The 19,983-nt window shown below is 44.7% G+C and overlaps 1 protein-coding gene across 2 annotated transcripts in view; it reads left to right on the top strand.

Annotated features, from left to right (window-relative positions):
- The first annotated feature begins 958 nt into the window (after positions 1 to 958).
- The window catches only part of MARCHF6 (membrane associated ring-CH-type finger 6), a 124,934-nt gene continuing 105,909 nt past the window's right edge, over positions 959 to 19,983 (top strand). Inside the window, exons 1-3 of one of the 2 annotated variants that reach the window (XM_050937412.1) lie at positions 959 to 1,029; positions 14,476 to 14,575; positions 15,564 to 15,637. In XM_050937412.1, coding sequence (XP_050793369.1) covers positions 1,011 to 1,029; positions 14,476 to 14,575; positions 15,564 to 15,637 — 193 coding nt within the window. In that variant the 5' untranslated portion in view covers positions 959 to 1,010. The remainder of the gene's footprint in view (positions 1,030 to 14,475; positions 14,576 to 15,563; positions 15,638 to 19,983) is intronic. The other variant, XM_050937413.1, reaches the window with a different exon arrangement.

Genomic DNA, 19,983 nt, shown 5'->3' on the forward strand with positions numbered 1-19,983 from the left:
ATATTGGAATTAGAAAAGGTTCAGAAAAAGGCAGCAGAAATGATGAGGGGGTACGGAATGGCTGCCGTATGAGGAGAGATTAATAAGACTGGGACTTTTCAGCTCGGAAAAGAGAAGATTAAGGGGGGATATGATAGATGGCTACAAAATGGGTGGGAAGAAAGTAAATAAGGAGGTGTTATTTACTCCTTCTTATAACACAAGAACTAAGAGGCACCAAATGAAATTAATAGGCAGCAGCTTTAAAACAAAAGGAAGTATTTCTTCACACAATGTACAGAACCTGTGGAACTCCTTGCCAGAGGATGTTGTGAAGGCCAAGCCTATAACAGGATTCAAAAAAGAACTAGATAAATACACGGAGGATATGTCAATCAATGGCTATTAGCCAGGCTGCGCAGGGATGGTGCCCCACTGCAGCCTGTTTGCCAGAAGCTGAGAATGCACGACAGAAGCTAGATCACTTGATGATTACCTGTTCTATTCATTCCCTCTGGGGCACCTGGCACTGGCCACTATGGGAAGACAGGCTACTGGGCTAGATGGACCTTTGGTCTGACCCCATATGGCCGTTCTCTTATGTGCACATTTTGCTCTGTGTGTGGAGAAGAGCATGTTTCTGAGCCACACGTGAAGGCTCCTGCTTCGTTTGGAAAGGCTAGTGTCCAAGCCAATACATTCTGATAGAACTGAATAGTGTGTGTGCACGCTCGTGCACAGGCGTAGGCGGCAGTGCGGCTGGACTCCACCCGGGACACGTATCGCTGTTGCAGACACTCCGGGAACCGCGGTTACTCTCTCTAGACGTTCCCTAGGCTCCCGCCTCCTTCTCCCGGGTCAACAACGTCCCCGCAGCGCCAGGGGGCGCTGGAGGCGAGCGCGGCGCTCTAGGCCGCCACGCTGAGCCGGGCTGGCTCTATGGTGCTCCCTCTGCGAACCCCGAGCCCGCCCCCCCCGCGCCGCGGTCACACCATCCGCCGCCGGCCGCGGCGCTGCGTCAGCCAGACAAGATGGAGACCGCTGAGGAAGGTAACGCGCTCGCGATCACCCCTCCCCGGGTGCAGGGTGTTTACACGCGGGAGGGGCCGCCCCCAACCCCGCGCCTGGGGCTGCAGGTGCCTCGCGGCGGCTGCGGGGGTGTCCGTGCCGTTGTGCGCGTGGGGGTCTGGGCAGTGCCGGTGAGGGAGGGGTGTCGGCGGGGCAGTGCGCCCAGGGGCTGTCGGCGGGGGGGGCGGTGCGCGCAGCGGGGTGTTGGGGGAGTGTCTCTTATATAAGCGCTGTGGGGGTGCGGGTGAGTCCGGAGCCAGCGCTGGGGGGCGGGGGTATAGGCAGCGGGGCCCACCTACGCTGAGCCGTGCCGGGCTCGGGCTGGAGACGCAGCTCGCCGTGCGGGGATCCAGCGGCCGCCGGGTTTATTGTGCTGCCCAGCCCCCGCTGTGCCCATGTCCGCCCGGTGCGGCGGGCGCTGCTGGCGGTCAAAGGGCGCTGGGCACTTCGGGGGAGAGCTCCGCCTGCAGCGCAATAGCAGGGGCTGCGTCGGTGCACGGAGAGTTCCCTCGGCAGTGCCGCCTGCCCGGAGCAAAGTCACTCCTCCCTGTCCACCGTCAAAGATGTATCCCTGTTCTCTGCCCCAGCGTATCCTCTGATAGGGACAGGTACTTGGCGCCCCTTTACGTACCTCTTTTGGGAACAGTTAAATGTATTCTGTGTAATTCTTAAAAGTGAAAGATGGTTTGGAAGGTCTGTTTCTTTTAAATACAAATCTTGGGTGATGTCAACAATATAAGTGGTTCGGGCTCTGCTGGGAGGTGGCAGATCCATGTCCAGATCCCTTTTCCTCAGCAGGCAGAAGGGAGACTGGAACTGGTGGTTTTCCATGTCCTCAGTGAGTAAGTACCCTAACCACTGGGCTAAAGGTTATAATGGAGGGGCCTCCTCTTTGGCTGTTTTGTGTGATGTAAGGAAGCCTCTGAGTGAGCGTGCCTAGGGGATCGGGCCCTACAGGCATAAGAGCAGCCATATTGGATAAGACCTATGTCTCTAGCCCCAGGGTCCTGTCTTCTGTCAGTGGCCAGTACCAGATGCTTCAGAGGGAATGAACAAAAAATGGCAAATTGTCCAGCAATCTCATCCCTCTGTCATCTAGGCCCTGCTTCTGGCAATCGGAGATTTAGGGACACACACACAGCATGGGGTTGCACCCCTGACCGTCATGGCTAATAGCCATTGATGGGCATATTCTCCACGAACTTATCTAATTCTTTTTTTGAACCAAGTTATACTTTTGGCCTCCTCAACATCCCCAGCAAAGAGTTCCACAGGTTGATCCTGTGTTGTGTGAAGATGTATTTCCTCATGTTTGTTTTAGATTTGCTGCTTATTCATTTCATTGGCTGACCCCTTAGTTCTTACATTTTGTGAAGCAGTAAATAACCCTTCCCTATTCACTTTCTTCACACCATTGAAGATGTTATATACCTTTATCATGTCTCCCCTTAGTCATCTCTCTTCTAAGTTGAACAGTCCCATTTTAAAAAAAATTTCCTCCTGTGGAAGCTGTTCCATACCCCTAATAATTTTTGGTGTCCTTCTCTGTTCCATTTCCATTTCTAATATATCTTTTTTTTGAGATGGGCCATTCAGAACTGCATGCAGTAATCAAGGTGTGGGTGTACTACTTAAGCTGATTTAAGTGATATGTTACATACCACAGTTAGTATAGTAGTTCTGTAATTTTATATTTGAGTTTCTTCAGAACTCTTGAGTGAATACCATGTGATCCTAATAAATTAAACTCATTAAGTCATCAGTTTGTTCTAAAACCTCCTCTGACTCCTTAATCTGGGACAGTTCCTCAGACTTGTTGCCTTAAAAGAATGGTTCAGGTGTGGGAATCTTGCTCACATCTTCTGCAGTGTAACCAGTGCAAAAAAATTCATTTATTTTTTCCGCAAGGGCTTTGTCTTCTGTGAGTGCTTCTTTAGCACCCTGATTGTCCAGCGTTTTTTTGGTAGGCTTCCTGCCGCTGATGTACTTAAAAAGATTTTTGCTATTTACTTTTTAAACTATTATTCTCTCAAAAACTCAGTTAAATCGCTGCTGAGGGTTGAGTTTTGAGGTTGTGAAAAATTGTAATAAAGACGACCTGTAAATTTTCAAAAAAGATAAAAATGCAGTTAAGGTATTTGTTGACAACCTTACAAAAATCAAGACAAGAGGCACTAGTTTTCATTTTTCTTCATGAAGGTTGGACCTACTTACTGCTCACTGAGGCATCGTTCCTTACTCCTAGTTTTATTCAATGGTCTGTGTGATGTTGACAGCATGAAGGCTGTCATTTTGCGGAAAAGTAATCATTTTATATTTCAGTTTTTTGAAAAAAAGTATTAGAAAAATGGGAAATAAAAGAAAATAGTTACAGTCTACAACTTCCTGCAATTATTTTATCAAACGGAAATAGGTGACTGTCAGTGGATCTGCACTTCATGGTCTTGCCCTTCTTTGTTGTTGACTTGATGCATTCAGCACTTAATGCTAAAGTCAGACTCTTTAGAATCAGTTAAAAGCACACTTGCAAATGTTAAATAACTGCTTAGGTCTTTTATGCTGTTTTCATAATGGCCATATCTATTTATGGGCTTGTGATGAGGTGCACTGCAAATTTATCTTGAGTTTCAGCTGATTGTTTAGAACAGGAATGTTATTTATTAGTATGGTATTCTTTCAGAGCAAAGAGAAAATGTTACTGCACTAGTTTTTTTAGTATTTAAATAAACTTAAATAGTTTCTAGATAAAAGAGAATACATTGAATTGAGTCAAGTCAGAGGTCAGCTCTACACTAGAAAAATTACCCATTGCTGACACCAGTTGGCAGCAGTAGGTCCAGTACTGGTTAAACTGCACAGCTTAATTGCATTTGGGGAACAAGACACATAATCAGCACCATTTGAGAAAACCCTGGCTAAGACTTGCTTGGAATAAATTTCATTTTATTCATTGTTTTCTGAAATGGTGTTGATCATGAAAAGCCGTGCTCTAAACTTGCAATGTGCTGCTGATACCTCTTGTCTGCAATGGGTAATTTTTCTAATGTGGACCAGGCCAGACTGGCTAGTTCTTTAGTACACTGAGAATCATTAAGGCTGTTCCAGTAAGCCTCTGGAATGCAGTATGTAGGTAATGTCTAGTACATCTTGGAATGTTTGTATGTTACTCTGTAGCTTCATTTGCTCTCAAACTCTACAGTTGCTCTGAGGAACTATCCAAAACACTTAGAGATTTTTCCCTCTCTCTCAAAGCTAGGACTTTGGGGCTCAGACCCTGGCATCCATCTTTCATTTCCAAAGAGTTTCCCTTTAAGAAGACTTCAGCCTCTTCCAGAAATAACTCACCAACAACTGCAGAGTCTGCTAGCATCATAGGGGTGTGGAGACTAGCTAGGCTTCCTCTCACTGCCCTGCAAAGCCGGGAAGACTTCAGGTGAACATGGCCCAAGCAGCCTCCCCTTTTTGTAGGAATACCATGGTAGTGCCTTTACAGCCTCAGTAGTCCTTATTATGTCTTCATTTCTGGACTCTGAGCATCTTGGGGTTGGGAGACTGACTGAGGGTGGGGAGGGTGTGGAAAAGGGGGATGATTTAGGGGTCAGATAAAGAGCAGACCTGAATGACAGTTTCGCAACCCCAGACCATAGTGGCATCAGAACATATGCTCTATAACTGAGCAAAGGATTTGCTGCTCAGTAGCACCTGACATGTTTATGGATTCACCTCTGCTAACTGGGTAGCAGCAGTGTGTGTCAGAAACATTGGTTTGCCTTCCTGCCACACCCAATGTCGGTGTGGGGCTTATATACAGAATAGGGCAGGGATCAGCAATCTTTGGCTTGCAGCCTGCCAGGGTAAGCACTCTGGTGAGCCGGGCCGGTTTGTTTACCTGCCATGTCCACGGGTTTGGCCGATTGCGGCTTCCACTGGCCATGGTTCGCTGTCCCAGGCCAATGGAGGCTGCAGGAAGTGGCATGGGGTGAGGAATGAGCTGGCTGTGGCTTCCCACCACCCCCATTGGCCTGGATTGGCCAAACCTGCGGACGTGGCAGGTAAACAAACCAGCCCAGCCTGCCAGCGTACTTACCCTGGTGGGCCACGGGCCAAAGGTTGCTGATCTCTGGAATAGGGTCTGTTGTCTGAGGGAGACTCATGGGGATAGTTGTTTTAGAGAGGTGGAGAGCTATTAGTGCTAGCAATGGAGTATAGCCTCCTGAGGAGGATAAACAAAATAATAGGCAACAAGCCCAGTTCTGAGGGGGGGAGTATGTAAATGTTAAAGGAGCTGAGGGAACACACTTAACAAGGAATTTTTGAAAAACTGAAATAGTTTAGATTACCAAGGTGAGCATGTTGTTAGCCTGTGAGAATGTATGATAGTACTGTTACCCTTGTCTTAACTGTTGCTACAGATGTTGTTTTATCTTAATTTAGGTCCCAATCCTAAAAACATTCATAGAAGTAGTAACATTTAGGGGATTCCTCACATATATAATCTTAATCATGTGTAAAATATTTACAGGCTTGAGGCCTTCGATTGTAAGCTCCATGTTCACTTATATGTTGTAGTGCAGGGGTGGGTAAACTTTTTGGCCCAAGGGCCACATCAGGGAATAGAAATTGTATGTTAGGCCATGAATGCTCACAAAATTGAGGTTGAGGTGCAGGATGGGGTGTGGACTCTGGGGTGGGGCTGGGATGAGTTTGGGGTGTAGGAGGGTGCTCTGGGCTGGGACCGAGGGTTTTTTAGAGCGGGAGGGGGATCAGGGCTGGGGCAGGCATGTGGGAAGGGGTGCAGGATCTGGCTGGGGTTGTGGGCTCTGGGGTGGGGCTGGGGATGAGAGGTTTTGGGTGTAGGAGGGTGCTCCTGGCTGGGATCGAGGGGTTTAGAGAGCAGGAGGGGTATCAGAGCTGGGGCAGGGGATTCGGGTGTGGGGAGAGGCTCAGCAGGTGCAGGCTCCGAGCAGCGCTTACTTCAAGCGGCTCCCGAAGCAGCGGCATGTCCCTTCTCCAGCTCCTATGCAGAGGCATGGCCAGGTGGCTCTGCACTCTGCCCCATCCACTGGCACCACACCTGCAGTTCCCATTGGAGCGTAGGAGCTGGAGTGGGGCCATGCTGTGGCTTCCGGGAACCAGGTGGTGCGGCCTCTAACCCAGCGCCCTGCCCGGAGCAGGGCCATGCCGTGTGATGCGGCCTCCTACCCAGCGCCCCTAAGGCCCGTGAGCCATAGTTTTCCCACCTCTGTTGTAGCGTGATAAGATGGAATTGTGTTTGAGGTTTAAGGGGACTACTGTAGTATATACAAAAGCATTAATTTTAAATTTAACATTTAAACTTTTATAGCACTTACAAGTGGCATTTTCTCACTCAACCATGGGGAATGGATGAGTGACTTTTTCAAGTCCTAGTTTACTCTTAGTTATCAGTTTTCCCACATGTTAACAGGATATTGGTATATGTTGAAATGTAGTAGCTAATAACTCTTTAAAATCTGGATTAAAACTGTAGTTAGCCTTCTCTGATTATATCTTCTCTAAGCACGTGTTGTTAAGGTCATGCTAATAAACTATATCGGGGTGGGGAAACTATGGCCTAGGGGCTGCATCCGATCCTCCGGATGTTTTAATCTGGCCCTGAGGCTCCCGCCAGGGAGTAGGGTCTGGTGGCTTGCCCTGCTCTGGCACTCTAACCGGGGAGCTGGGTAGGGGGCTTTCCCCACTCTGCATGGTATGTGGGGCATGTCCCACCTCTGGCTTCTATGTGTAGGGGCAGCCAGGGTGCTCTACATGCTACCCCTGCCCCAAGCCCACTCCTGCAGATCCCATTGGCCAGGAACTGCAGGGGCAGCGCTTGTGGACAGGCCTGTGCGCAGACCCACCTAGCCAAGCCTCCGCATAGGAGCCAGAGCAGGAACATGCTGCTGCTTCTGGGGGCTGCTTGTGGTAAGCACCGCCCAGAGCCTGCACCCATGACCCCCTCCTGTGCCCTTGCCCCAGCCCTGATCCCTCTCCTGCCCTCCGAACCCCTTCCTAAGCACCTTCCTGAACCCCAAACCCCTAATTCCCAGCTCCCTTCCAGAGCCCTCACCCCCAGCCAGAGCCTCCCTGCCCCAGCCCGGAGACCCAGCCTGCACCCTGAACTCCTCATTTCTTGCCCCACCACAGAGCCCACACCCCCAGCCGGAGCCCTCACCCCCTCCCGCACCTCAGCCTCCAATTTCATGAGCATTCATGGCCCATCATACAATTTCAGTACCCACCCCGGACTATATTATGTCACCATAAAACTGTCAAAACTCCATCACCACATGACCATATCCATATGTGTATCTTTTATAAAGGAACTTTGAAAGGCTAAAACTTCCATGTATAACAAAATCTAGTTTGTGCTGGTGGAGGATACTGTTATTGCTCTGCAATTAAATTTTACTCTATAGTTAATATCTAGGCGTTGTGACGCCGAAGAGAGATTTCTCTAATGGGGGGAATAGAAGACTGAGGTGTTATATGCAGAGAAAAATAGGCAATCTGGCTTTAACAACTTTTATCAAGATAAAAAGCTATATATAGCATAGATTTCCCTGCACTTTGCATGTAAACAGAGAGGAAGATGAGAACTGTATACACAAGTAGAAAACTACACTTGCTAGGCAGCCAGAACTCATTTTGAATGTTGCAATGTATAGGCAATAATGTGTGTAATTAATTCCGGGAGGCTGCCCTCAGGAGACGGAGTAGATTGAAGCTAACTGTTGCCTTTACAGTCTGAATTATATTAGGCCTAATATATGTGTTTTATATTTGGATTTCTACAATGATACAAAAACACCCATACAAAAGTTCTCAGCACACCCTGACACCAGTTACACAAACTTATTTTGACAGCCAGAAGTAAAATTCTTTAAAAAAGCACAGAATTCCACTCTCCACCCACCCCATAGATATAAAAGCAACTTCCACAAATTCATGTGCCTTGCAGCATGTCCTTCAGAGAATGTATTATCTCCAGCCTCATTTCTTTGAAATCAAGGGCATCTTGACCGTTCAAAGCTGGTGAAGTGTGCTATGGTGGTGAGAGATGGTCTCTCTAGGGGGAATATCTGAAGTCATGTAGGGCTTTATAGGTCAAAACTAGCACCTTAAATTCCATTCAGAAGAAAATAGGCCACTGATACAGATCATATGATACTCCAGGGAAGGAATACTAAAGGGTATGTCTTCACTAGCAATGTTAAAGCACTGCTTGCTGGGGCAACGCTTTAACGTGGCTGTGTAGTCATGACACTAGTGCTGGGAGAGAGGTCTCCCAGCGCTATAAAAAAAATCACATCCACGAGGGGAGTAGCTCTCAGCATGGGAGCACGGCTCCCAGTGCTGGTGCACTGTCTACACTGCCACTTTACGCCACTGAAACTTGCAGTGCTCAGGGGGGTGTTTTTTCACACCCCGAGCAAGAAAGTTGCAGCGTTGTAAAGTGGCTGTGTAGACAGGGCCTTAATAAGCAAGCTCGTGCAAAATGTGGCACCTTAAATTTCTGAATTAATTTAAGTTGTATCCCCATGTAGCTTGCATTGCAGTAATCCAGTCTTTAGGTGACAAAGATACAGATCATTATTTTGTTTAGGGATTGCAGTAGCACTTACAAGACCCAAACAAGTTGGACATAGTGTGTGAGAGTACAGAGAAGTGATGTGACTTGGTTATGGTCACACAGAGTCAGAGCTGGGAATAAAACCCAGGGTCTCCTGACTTTCAGCCAAATGTCCAATTCTTCAGACAGTAGTGCCTTCCTTCTGGGTTATTTTAGCAGGGTTGCATCTGAAAAAAGTCACATTGCCCAATTCAGATGCATTTGGTTAAAAGTACTTCTGGACTCTGCTTCTATGTTTTCACTCAGCCACAGCTGAGCTTAAAACACAACAACCAAGCTGCATTCCCATGGAATAAAAGGCAGACAAGTGTCCTTAATTGGCAGTGACATCCGCTTCACTGTATCATTTGGCAACTTCCCCTAATCTGCCAACATTATTTCAATTTTATGTGGATTGAGCTTTAGTCACCTAGTTTTCATCCATGTCCCAATCTGATCCCAGTATTGGGATAGGCATTCAACAGCAATGATTGGATTGGGTGATTAATATACTGATGACACCCAGTTTTTTTAAAGTACTACCTCAGAACTAAGCTTCTTAGGCCTTGGCTATACTTGCAAGTTAGAGCACATTAAATCGCCCCAGGTGCCCTATCTCCTGAGGTGTCTACACTGGCAAGGCACTTAGAGCCCCTGGACTCTGCAGCTGGAGTGCTCCTGGTAATCCATGTTCACGAGAATCATAGAGCTTGCTGCACCCTAGCTTAAATGCCTGGGTGTCAGTGTGGACGACGTGTTGCATTACGGCGCAGTGATTGGCCTCCAGAAAAGTCCCATAATCTCTTGAAGTCAAGTGGCCACTCTTGTCATTGTTTTGAACTTGGCTGCAGGCATGCGGCCATCCTCTTTCAAAGCTCTATTTCTGACTGCCGGCATGCTTATCTGCTCCAGGACAAATCAAACCATTACTGTGGAATGCTACTGCCACCAAGGCAGGCATGGGGGTGGGGTGGGGGGCTGATGTTGGAGGTTTTCCACTGCTGCTGTCTGAACTTATAAGACAGTATGCTGACACACTCTCTGCCCCTCAAAACACAGTCTCTCCCCCCACATACACACTCCCTGACACACTCCACCCCCCCCACCATTTGAAAAGCACTCTGCAGCCACTTCCACACTGGGAGAGCTACCACAATGCACTGCTCTCTGTGGCGTTGCAAGAGCTGCTAATGTGGCATGCCACTGCGCTTGCAGCTGACAGTGTAAACATACAGCAGCACTTTCCCTGATGCTGTCTCCGAGAGCTGGTTTAACTCCCAGTGCTCTACATCTGCAAGTGTAGCCATGCCCTGAGGCCGTGTCTACACAGCAATATGTGTCTTGGATTAGTGCAGCATTTCTCAAAGTGGGAGTCCCGACCCAAAAAGGGATTGCAAGGCTATTGTACAGGGGTCATGAGATCACAAAAAATATTGCTGGAGGGAATGGGAAGCGGGTACAGCAGCTGCCTCTCTCCAGCTACTCAGCTCTGAAGGCAGCACTGCTGCCAGCAGCAGTGCAGAAGAAAGGGTGGCAATATCATGAGTATGCTCCTATGAGTATGTACAGTAATTTGCTATCACTTTTTTTTATGGCAGGAGGGATTGTTACGGCGTGAAATAATTTTTTTTTTTTTTTGCTGGAACCCTCTTTAAAAGTGAGAACCCCTGGACTAGTGGGACTCAAGTCAGCTGACCCATGTCAAGGAACCCTGGGCTTAAGCGTCTACATTGCATTTTAACCATATGTTAAGAATTTTTTGACTTTGCTCAAACCTAGAGCTCTGGCATCCACACTGCAGTGCACAGATCTGAGTCAAAGTAACCATATCCCAGAATATCTAGTTGCCCCCTTCCCCCAGTGTTGACACTCTAGGCCAGGGGTTTTCAAATGGGGGGTCATGACCCCTTGGGGTCATAAGGTTCTGTGGGGGGGGTCGTGAACTGTCAGCCTCCACCCCAAGGTTATATGTGGGGGGAGGGATAGCTCAGTGGTTTGAGCATTGGTCTGTTAAACCCAGGGTTGTAAGTTCAATCCTTGAGGGGGCCATTTAGGGATCTGGAGCAAAAATCTGTCTGGGGATTGGTCCTGCTTTGAGCATGGGGTTGGACTAGATGACCTCCTGAGATCCCTTCCAACTCTGATGTTCTGTGAAAATCTGCCTCCAGCATTTATAATGGTGTTAAATATAAAAGAAATGTGGTTTTAATATATAAGGGGAGTCGCACTCAGAGGCTTGGTGTGTGAAAGGGGTCACCAAAACAAAAGTTTGAGAACCACTGCTCTAGCCCTAGGAACGTGGTGCACTGTGGGAAAACTGTACTGTCTACATTCCTGGATAGGCTTGGATACTATTCCCACCAAATGACATTGACATAAATGGTATTATGTGCTTGGAGGTGGGAGGGGAAACTGGCTCATTTTGTGGGGGGTGAGGGAACAGTGCTTGTGAGAGGGAGTGGTCTTGATTGCCGTGCAATGTGATGGAAAATAAATGTGTGGTTGGGGGAAGACAGGGAGTGAATCGCTTTGTGAAATGGCTTGACTGTATCAGTCTCCACTGAAAACCCTGGAGACTCCCTAGTAGTGTGCTTGTGCAAGTTGCAGATCACTTGTTCTTCAGGAGGAACACCCTTAGTGGGATATACACTGCATCAGAGTCACCACCTCAATTAAAGTTTTCTAACCCTGGCTCAGCTGAACACTGGGGCAGAAGCAGCCTCCAGTGTTCAACTGATAGTGCTTCTTACTCCCACTTTTCTAACAAGTCTCCAGAAGCAGCCAACATGGATGACCCACTAGTCTGCTTAATAACGAAGGTTTTCATTTTTTGGCAATCCCCCATCAAGGGCCACAGAAGTAGCTACTTCGTTCCATGCTTCATTCTGACCAGGGTGTGTGTCCCTGCCCAAGTGACCCGGCTTGGGGGATCATTGCTCTCCTCCCAAAGATCCCATCCATTAAAACACACACACACCAGCCATGCTGCGCAGTGATGAAGTGCATACCCAGGGCTTGGGTGCAGTGTGCTCCAGCACCCCCAGGCAAGCCCTTATCCCTGTCCCCACTGAAGGCTGCAGGGAAGTTTTGGGGCTGGCTCCCTCTCACCACCCTGACAGTACATGCACCCAGGTGCCCCTGCATATGCAGTCCCAGTGAGGGCAGGGTGAGCCTGGAAGCAAGAGTCAGAGAGCAGAGCGGGAACCAAGCACTGCCCTGTGGATAGGATTGCCAAGTTTGGTTTGAGGTATTCCTGGACATATTCATCATATGACACAATCTTTAAAGATTCATCTTTAATTCCTGGAGACTCCTGAACAGTAGTGGAGGGTTGGCAACACTATGCTATGGAGCTCCCAGCTCAGCCTGGCCTGGGCAGGGAGGACCCCCCAATAGCCCGACAGCTAGGAGTCACCTCTGACCTGGCAACTTTGCCACCTCCTCCAGGCAAGTGCTGCACAGCAGCAGGGAGGAGCAGAAGCTGGAGCCATCATTGCAGGAGTAGCAGGAATGGGGACCATGACTGGGCAGGCAGTAATGTTGCTTTCTGCCAGCTGTGCTGGCTGCCTGCAGTGCTATTACTCTGCCATCAGTAACGGTGCGATATATCTGGAGGACACCTGGAACCCGAATCAAGCCAAGGCAACATGTACATAGGAAAGCAGTAGGACTCTGACTCTTGGCCCTAGCTTGATTCTGGTTCAGACCTTCCAGGGTCCTGGGACCCTGGGTCTGAGCCCTAGGTTAGTACAATTGCGAGGTGGACGCAAGGGGTGTTTGCCTTGAGCCTAGGCTCAGACTTGGGCTTATATTGCACCTCTGAGCCTCTCTCAACCCCCTGCCCATGCTCTGATCCCCCTCCTGCCCTCCAAACCCCTCGATCCCAGCCCGGAGCACCCTTCTGCACCCCAAACCCCTCATCCCCAGCCTCACTCCAGAGCCTACACTTCCAGCCAAAGTCCGCAGCCCTCCTTCCGGCCCGGAGCCTCTTCCTAAAACCTTGAACTCTTAATTTATGGCCCCACCTTGGAGCCTGCACCCCCAACCAGAGCCCTCATCACTCCCCCTGCACTCCAACCCCAATTTTGTGAATATTCATGGCCCACCATACAATTTCTATTCCCAGATGTGGCCCTCCAGCCAAAAAGTTTGCCCACCCCTACTCTAGAACATCTCAGCGATGCTCACAGGGAGGAAGAGCAATTGTTCTACACCATCTTTTGAGAACACTCAATAAGAAAGTTATACGTACCTACCTAAGAGCAATACAGTCCATTCCTGCTGTCCACAGATGAGTCAGCCACACTTCATGTGTATAGTAATAATCCTCCTGGGTAATAGTGATAGGTTAATAAAAAGATCTTATCACTATGTCTTATGAGGTAATGAAACTAACTGAGGCAAATTCAGTGCTGACCACATCAGTCTGTAATATTACTGATTCTGCATTCATAATGTTTCTGGGCTTTCTGAATTTTAGCTTTGCAATCCATGTAAATGATCCAGAGACCTGAATCAAATGTACCAATTTATTTTTCCTCCTCTTATTTCCTGAATTACTTAGTTTTTATGGCCAGTCTCTGAAAACTGAATTTGGGATGGAATATCTTAGCCTCATACACAGAGGCTGGCGTTCAGTAAATATTTTGAGGTCTGTGGATGAAAATAGCTATATATTGTTTCTGACTTTTAGAGAAAGTAAAACATTAACCGTTTGAGTTCCAGCTGAGCACAAAAAGATATGAACATAAGAAGGTGTGGCACTTTCTTGACTCTTTGACACAAATGTTTAACACAAGGCATGGAGCTGATGTTTTCATACAGATGATTTTTGGCTAGGATAATGACTCTTAAATATTTTATTTACTTAAGTGTTCCATCTGTATTGGTTGTGTTTAGCTAATTGTCAAGAGCATCTAGAGTTGGGATAGTCTTTGTGTCTGCTCTTATAAATAGAAATAACATGTTTTTCACTTCAGAAAATCTCCCACAGCTATTTTAATTCAGGAGAAAGCAGGTGATAGGGTTATGGAACAAGAGACAGAATTTATTCTGCTCTTCTGTAGCTCCTGAAACCTATATTGCTTCTAATTAGGTAGAACTTGCAACCACTTGATCAAGTATACCTTTCAGCTTTTGTCACTTTAAAGCAGTGAGGTTTTTTTTAAAAAAAATTGTTTTTTTAGTTCCTCTAAAGTGCTGAGAACAATAATTTACTAGGGTCAGGGCTAGTATCCCAAATGACATATCCTTGGTTATACCTCAGACCTTCCTGTCGTCTGTTTACTTTGCATAAAACTTCTACAACTACTCTCAGCTTCCAATGCCAAGTTGACAGGCAGCTGTCTGGGAGCATCATCTTATGTCCTCAGATGACCCCTATGTGTTGCTGTTTTAGCAGTACAAATATCTTTACATCCAGTGTGCTCATGCATACGTCCTCAGCAGTTGTGTGTTTGTATATACTTGTTAATTCCAGAACCTTTCAGTTCTGTTGTTTTTGTGTGGTAGAGATTTTTATCAATTTTTTACAGTGGGAGGATGTTCAGGAAGCAGAAGCAGAATTCTGTTCTGCTCTGCTTGAGCTCATAGAATCTTTATTTCTCCAATTAAGTTCAAAATATGTCTTGTGTATTTTACAGTTTATTTCATTTTAAATCTATCTGATTTTATTTTGCTCTGTGGCATGATCCTTGACCATAATGCTGTATTTTCCATTATTTTTTATTCTTAATTAATTTTGATATTAAATGTGTGAGAAACTTTAAGCAAAATGATAAGTTTCTTGTTTTGGCCAGCAGACATATGTAGGGTGTGTCGGTCTGAAGGAACACCTGAGAAACCCCTCTATCATCCGTGCGTGTGTACTGGCAGTATTAAATTTATTCATCAAGAATGGTAAGTTTTAATTTTTTAAATAGAACACAAATATTTTCTAAAAGGGATACTTGTTAGGTCTTCAAAAGAACTACTTTGTAAACAGAAAAGTTAGGTTGTGGAAAAATTATATTTAAATGTAAACTTTTGGATGGTTCTTACAAGTTAGCTTGCATTATCTGCTTTCTGTCTCTGTAGCGTAAAGAGCACGTGAAAACCAAAGTATGTGCACCTACATGTTGTAACAGTCATTCCTGCTTACAAATACAGTAGTATTTGACTGGTAGTCTTTTATAAACTGTGCGCATCAGGAAGACAGCTGACTAAACTTACTAAATTATTAGTATATCTTTCTGCACCTTTATAGATATGAATTAGAGTGTAAAGGTCTAACACCCAAGGGTAAATATTATATTTTAACGTTTAAAAATCCTATATTAATGCAATATTATGGTTGCATAGTTAATCATGAAAACGACAAAGTTAAAGCTGCCCCCCAGTGTGACTGAATTATGATAGTGATTAATTACACAATCGCTTACTATTTCAACCTTAGATATACAGGTGTACTTTGTACAAACAATCCCCAGAGAGGAGAGAGGGAGGGAGAAAAAAAATTACAGGTCCACATTAATAGAGGTGCATGTGCCCTGTGTGTGTTAGCCTTTTGGATAGTAGTGTCTGTAAGATTTGAGTTAATGCACACCCAAAGAGCGCACATCATCAGTAGTACAAACAATTTCTTTGAAGAGTCACAGTTACCAGGTAGCCTGCTCTCCTTTTCCATTCTTGCATACCAATTTCATTTTCATAGTGGTCCAAACTATCTGTATTGATTTAACAGGCTTAATATAGTTGATAAATTAATAAATCCAATTATTGGCTTTTCAACTGTAATTTTTTTAGCCTTGAACTTTTCACAAGTGGCAGGAAATCAATTGCTTGGATGTCTTAAATTTTTAAGCATAGACACATTTTAGCTCTATGTTCGTGTTTCTCTTTATTGCAGCTTAGTTCAGTGGCTGAAACACAGCAGAAAAGAATACTGTGAATTATGTAAACACAGATTTGCTTTCACACCAAGTAAGTATATAACACCTTTTCTATCTTTTTCAACACTTTTGTTTCCTTATTTTCTTATTTGTGATATTTATAGTAGTGATTAGCATTTTCTATATTTCTAAGTGTATCTCTGTAGATAGTTTTGGCCAATGTCTCTTATTCTTGTTTGACCTGTAGCTCTTTTGAGTAGATCACAATATAGGTTTTTCAAAAAATTTTCTTTGTAGCAGATAATACTGATTTTTTTCATCCACCTAGTTTCCAAGAAAGAATATTCAGTATCTTTTGGTTGATGCCCACAATTCCAGTTCATGGACTGTGAGCTGAGTTTAAATAACTTAATGCGTACAGTTCATTTTCAGTTACAGTGTATTCAGCAGGAGTAAAGTTCTGAGGAATCTGTAAGTTTTAGACTGCTAAAATGAGGTGAACCAAACCTGTAATCTACAGTTGACAAACTTTTTTCAATTGCTTTTGAAGTATCTGTCTGTAAGAACATTACTTTGCAGAATTGACTTAGTATCTTACTAACTTCTTCCTAGCAACACAGTTGACACTAGCAATGTGAGTTGATTTAATGTACCCTAATATTCTCCATCCATTCTACCACCACCTCAATCAAGATTGAGTAGCTACCACAAATAATTGTTTATCGTGTTAGATTCAGCTAACGAAAATTGAAGTTAAGCAATTCAGGTAATTTTTAAAAACCTTAGACTCAAGAGCTGACCTTATCTCTGTGCAGTTTCTGATGGGATGCATGTTCTGTTCTACTGGGTAACAAGAAAACTAACATTGGGCAAGGTGTCAAATAAGTAAGGCCCCTGATCTATGTGGCATGTTAGGCCTCAGTCGTTCCGCATTGCCCTCTCATTGCCTGTATAATCAGTACAATATTCCTTGTATTATTTATTTTAATTCAGTTTACAGTAGAACCTCAGAGATACAAATACCAGAGTTATGAACTGACCAGCCAGCCACACATCTCATTTGGAACCAGAAGTACGCAGTCAGGCAGCAGCAGAGACCAAAAAAAAAAAAAAGTAAATTACAGTACAGTACTGTGTTAACTGTAAACTACTAAAAAAATATACTTCTGTGTACTAAAGTTTCAAAGCTGTGTTAAGTCAATGTTCAGTTATATACTTCTGAAAGAACTGTAACAGGGATCGGCAACCTTTTGGCACACGGCCCGTCAGGGAAATCTGCTGGCTGGCTGGCTGGGCCGGTTTGTTTACCTACATCGTCTGCAGGTTCGGCCCATCGCAGCTCCCACTGGCCATGGTTCACCATTCCAGGCCAATGGGGGCTGCAGCAAGCAGCCCGGGCCAAGGGATGTGCTGGCTGCCACTTCCGGCAGCCCCCATTGTCCGGGAACGGCGAATAGCGGCCAGTGGGAGCTGCGATCGGCCGAATCTGCAGACACTGCCGGTAAACAAACCTGACAGGCTGCGTGCAAAAGGTTGCCGATCCCTGAACTATAACATTTTGTTCAGTTACAGACACTTCAGAGTTACAGACAACCTCCATTCCTGAGGTGTCGCTAACTCTGAGGTTCTACTGCACTTTATGCTGCTCCCAAATTCTAAGTTTTAAATGTGCTGCGTAAAGAGACTTTTTTTTAAAAAAAAAACTAATGAGTCCCTGCATCCTAGGAACTGTCTGGGGTGGGGGAGGGTAGCTGGTGGTTTGAATAGTTGGGAGTTTTTTGTCATTCAGGAGGCAGTTTGGCTCTTGCTGCTGAAGGACAAGTGATGCATCTCTTTTCCTCCCCCCCACCCTGCCCCCTGGATTCAGTTGCCTCTATCCTCAACCAATTAGGGAAGGAGTATTTTATTCTCCATTCCAGGATCCCTTTATACCAACTAGCTGTTGCCTTGTAACCCACCCCAAAATCTGTCATAGCAACCATAATAACATAAAAGCATATTAGACTGATACTACTAGTGACATGATCAGAAAATATATAGATAATGTTGGCAGTTTGGGGTTAACACCGGACAGATGGAGTGGAGCATTTAGTATCTTTCAGAGTTACTGTTTCAGACTGGTTGGTAGACTCTGACATATGTTATTGCATTGGTTATACATGCTTCTTGGTTATATTTCTAGCTTGCAAGAGTTTCCTCTTAAACCTTAAAAAATGACGTGGATAAAAATTATTTAAAAAAAATCAGTGTTTATTTAAATAGTTTTATTTTTTTTAAATAAATTTATTTGACATTAGGACAACCTATGCTAAGGCCTTAAATTATTTTAATAAATTATAATAAGTTAAGTTAAATTAAAAAAAAATAAAGTACATGTTTTCTGTCAAGTTTTAAGAAAAGTCAGACTACTGAGCTGGTGGAAGTCGCTAACCTAAGCAATTTCTTGAAATGAGACCAGCTTTTGATAGCAGTAGACTCTTCTGTATGTGCAGAGATAATATTTTCTTCATTTCATTTTCTTCAACTAGTTCAGTTCAATAACTAGTTGAGAAAACAATTGGGAGTTAAAAAATAGGGATGCTTGTTTTGCAATCTCTGAATAAACACTGGGTATAAGAAGATGAGATATGTTAATGCTAGAAACTTGTAGCACATGGTGACCAGAAACAATCAGTTAAATTCATTAACTACAGATATTTCCTTTATTTAATAAATCAGTTATTTTTAAATGCAAAAAAAGTTTTCAGAAACTTTGGCTAACTTTTTTCTTATGTATCCAGCATTTTTAATGTAGTTTTTATTTAATAAAAAAATTAAAATACTGTTTTTGTGTATTTTAATTGAATTTGAATGTCAATCCAAACAGACCTTGGCACAAATCACAACTAAATCATTACTCATCTGGTAAATAAGAAATGCATCATTCATCATTTTCTAGTATAATAAAAATTAGGAATCTGAATAAAGAAGTTAAACTATATAGTTGCGAAAATAAATGTGTATATAAATGTAGTGTATCCTCTGGTTACACTAAATTTGGTGCTGCTGTTTGCTAAAGGCTATATGTAGTTGCAACAGAAAATCTACCTTGATTCTGGGGCACAGCTGTGTGGCATTCTAAGAGAAATCCATAAATTTGCAAAAATCAAAAGGCCAACTTACTGAATTTGACATGGGGCTCTGTTAATAACTGTTACTTAAAATGTATCTGTAAAACAAAGGAAGTATGAACAATACAGCACTTACCTCTAAAGAAAGCAGAGGGCATTTAAACACAGTTATGAAAGGTGAAGAGAACGTTTGAATGCTTGTGCACATATGTATTCCATTTAGGGTGTGTGTGCATCAAGTGCATTCAAGTCAGAGATGGTTGGTCAGCAGTACCCACTGGGTTGATTCCTGTGCCCTGAGTGTCCTCGTGCCTCAAGCTGAGCGCATAAAGGGTGGGGCCACCCTGATCCTTCTCAGTTTCTTCTCACCATCTGCAGCTTACTGTCATTCAGTAGTTATTAGCACTCTTGTATTTAGTTAGCTTACTTTACATAGTAGTTAGTGACAGGTTGTTTTAAAATCATGTTTCCTTTTCTCTCTGAGTTTTTGAGATAAGTCTCTTCTCTATTTCTTTGGGTGGTACTCCTGTACTACTACTACTGCTGCTGCTGCTGAAGTTGTCAGTCAGAAAATCCCCAGGTTTTAAATAACATCTGTTCTCTCAGGCAGTCGTGCCGCTAAATGATGGATATACAATGGTTCCTGTTTTGTTTAGAAGGCCGCATTCCAGAGAGGTTCACCTCTGTAGCTCCTTCTCCAGAAGAACAAAGAAATCTAGAGAGAACTGGCTGAGAATGTAACTCATGGAAGAATCCATGCTTCTGGCCGCTGGTACCAAGTGTCCCTGACTATCTTTCAATAAGGAGTGTTCTGGCAGCCACTCTATATTTGGTAGACACCAGCGGTGAAAGAAAGCCGGTCCAGAGTACCGGTTTAAAAAAAAAAAAAAAAAAAAAGGTGCAGCAGCATGCTGGCAAATAAGTGGAGCATTCAGTACTGGCTTACTTTCACCCCTTTGGCTGCATAACAAAAAGTTCAAACGCAAAGCTAATAAAAGCTTGGAAAGGGAAAACTCACTATCACATTTGTTTGTTGTTTCTCTCCCTCTCCTCCTCCAGCCAGGTGCCCGAAGTGGCTAGGCTCCGCGTTCCCGTGACCCCCACACTCAGCAGGGGCTGCAGGGCTCCCCTCTAGCTTGTAGCAGGAAGCAGGGGGACTGGCTGAGGGAGAAGCCTCCCCAGGTAGCCTGCTGCCTGCATAGGAACAGTGTAAACTTAGCTGTTCACTACACAGGTCTGAATGATGGGATTTGGAGCTATTTCTGGCATCCTTATTAATTTCACTCAGGGTTGTTGGGGGGCGGGAGGGATGACCAAAGTCGGGGCA

This window comes from Gopherus flavomarginatus, chromosome 2 (assembly GCF_025201925.1).
Source record: "Gopherus flavomarginatus isolate rGopFla2 chromosome 2, rGopFla2.mat.asm, whole genome shotgun sequence".
Classification (NCBI taxonomy): domain Eukaryota; kingdom Metazoa; phylum Chordata; order Testudines; family Testudinidae; genus Gopherus; species Gopherus flavomarginatus.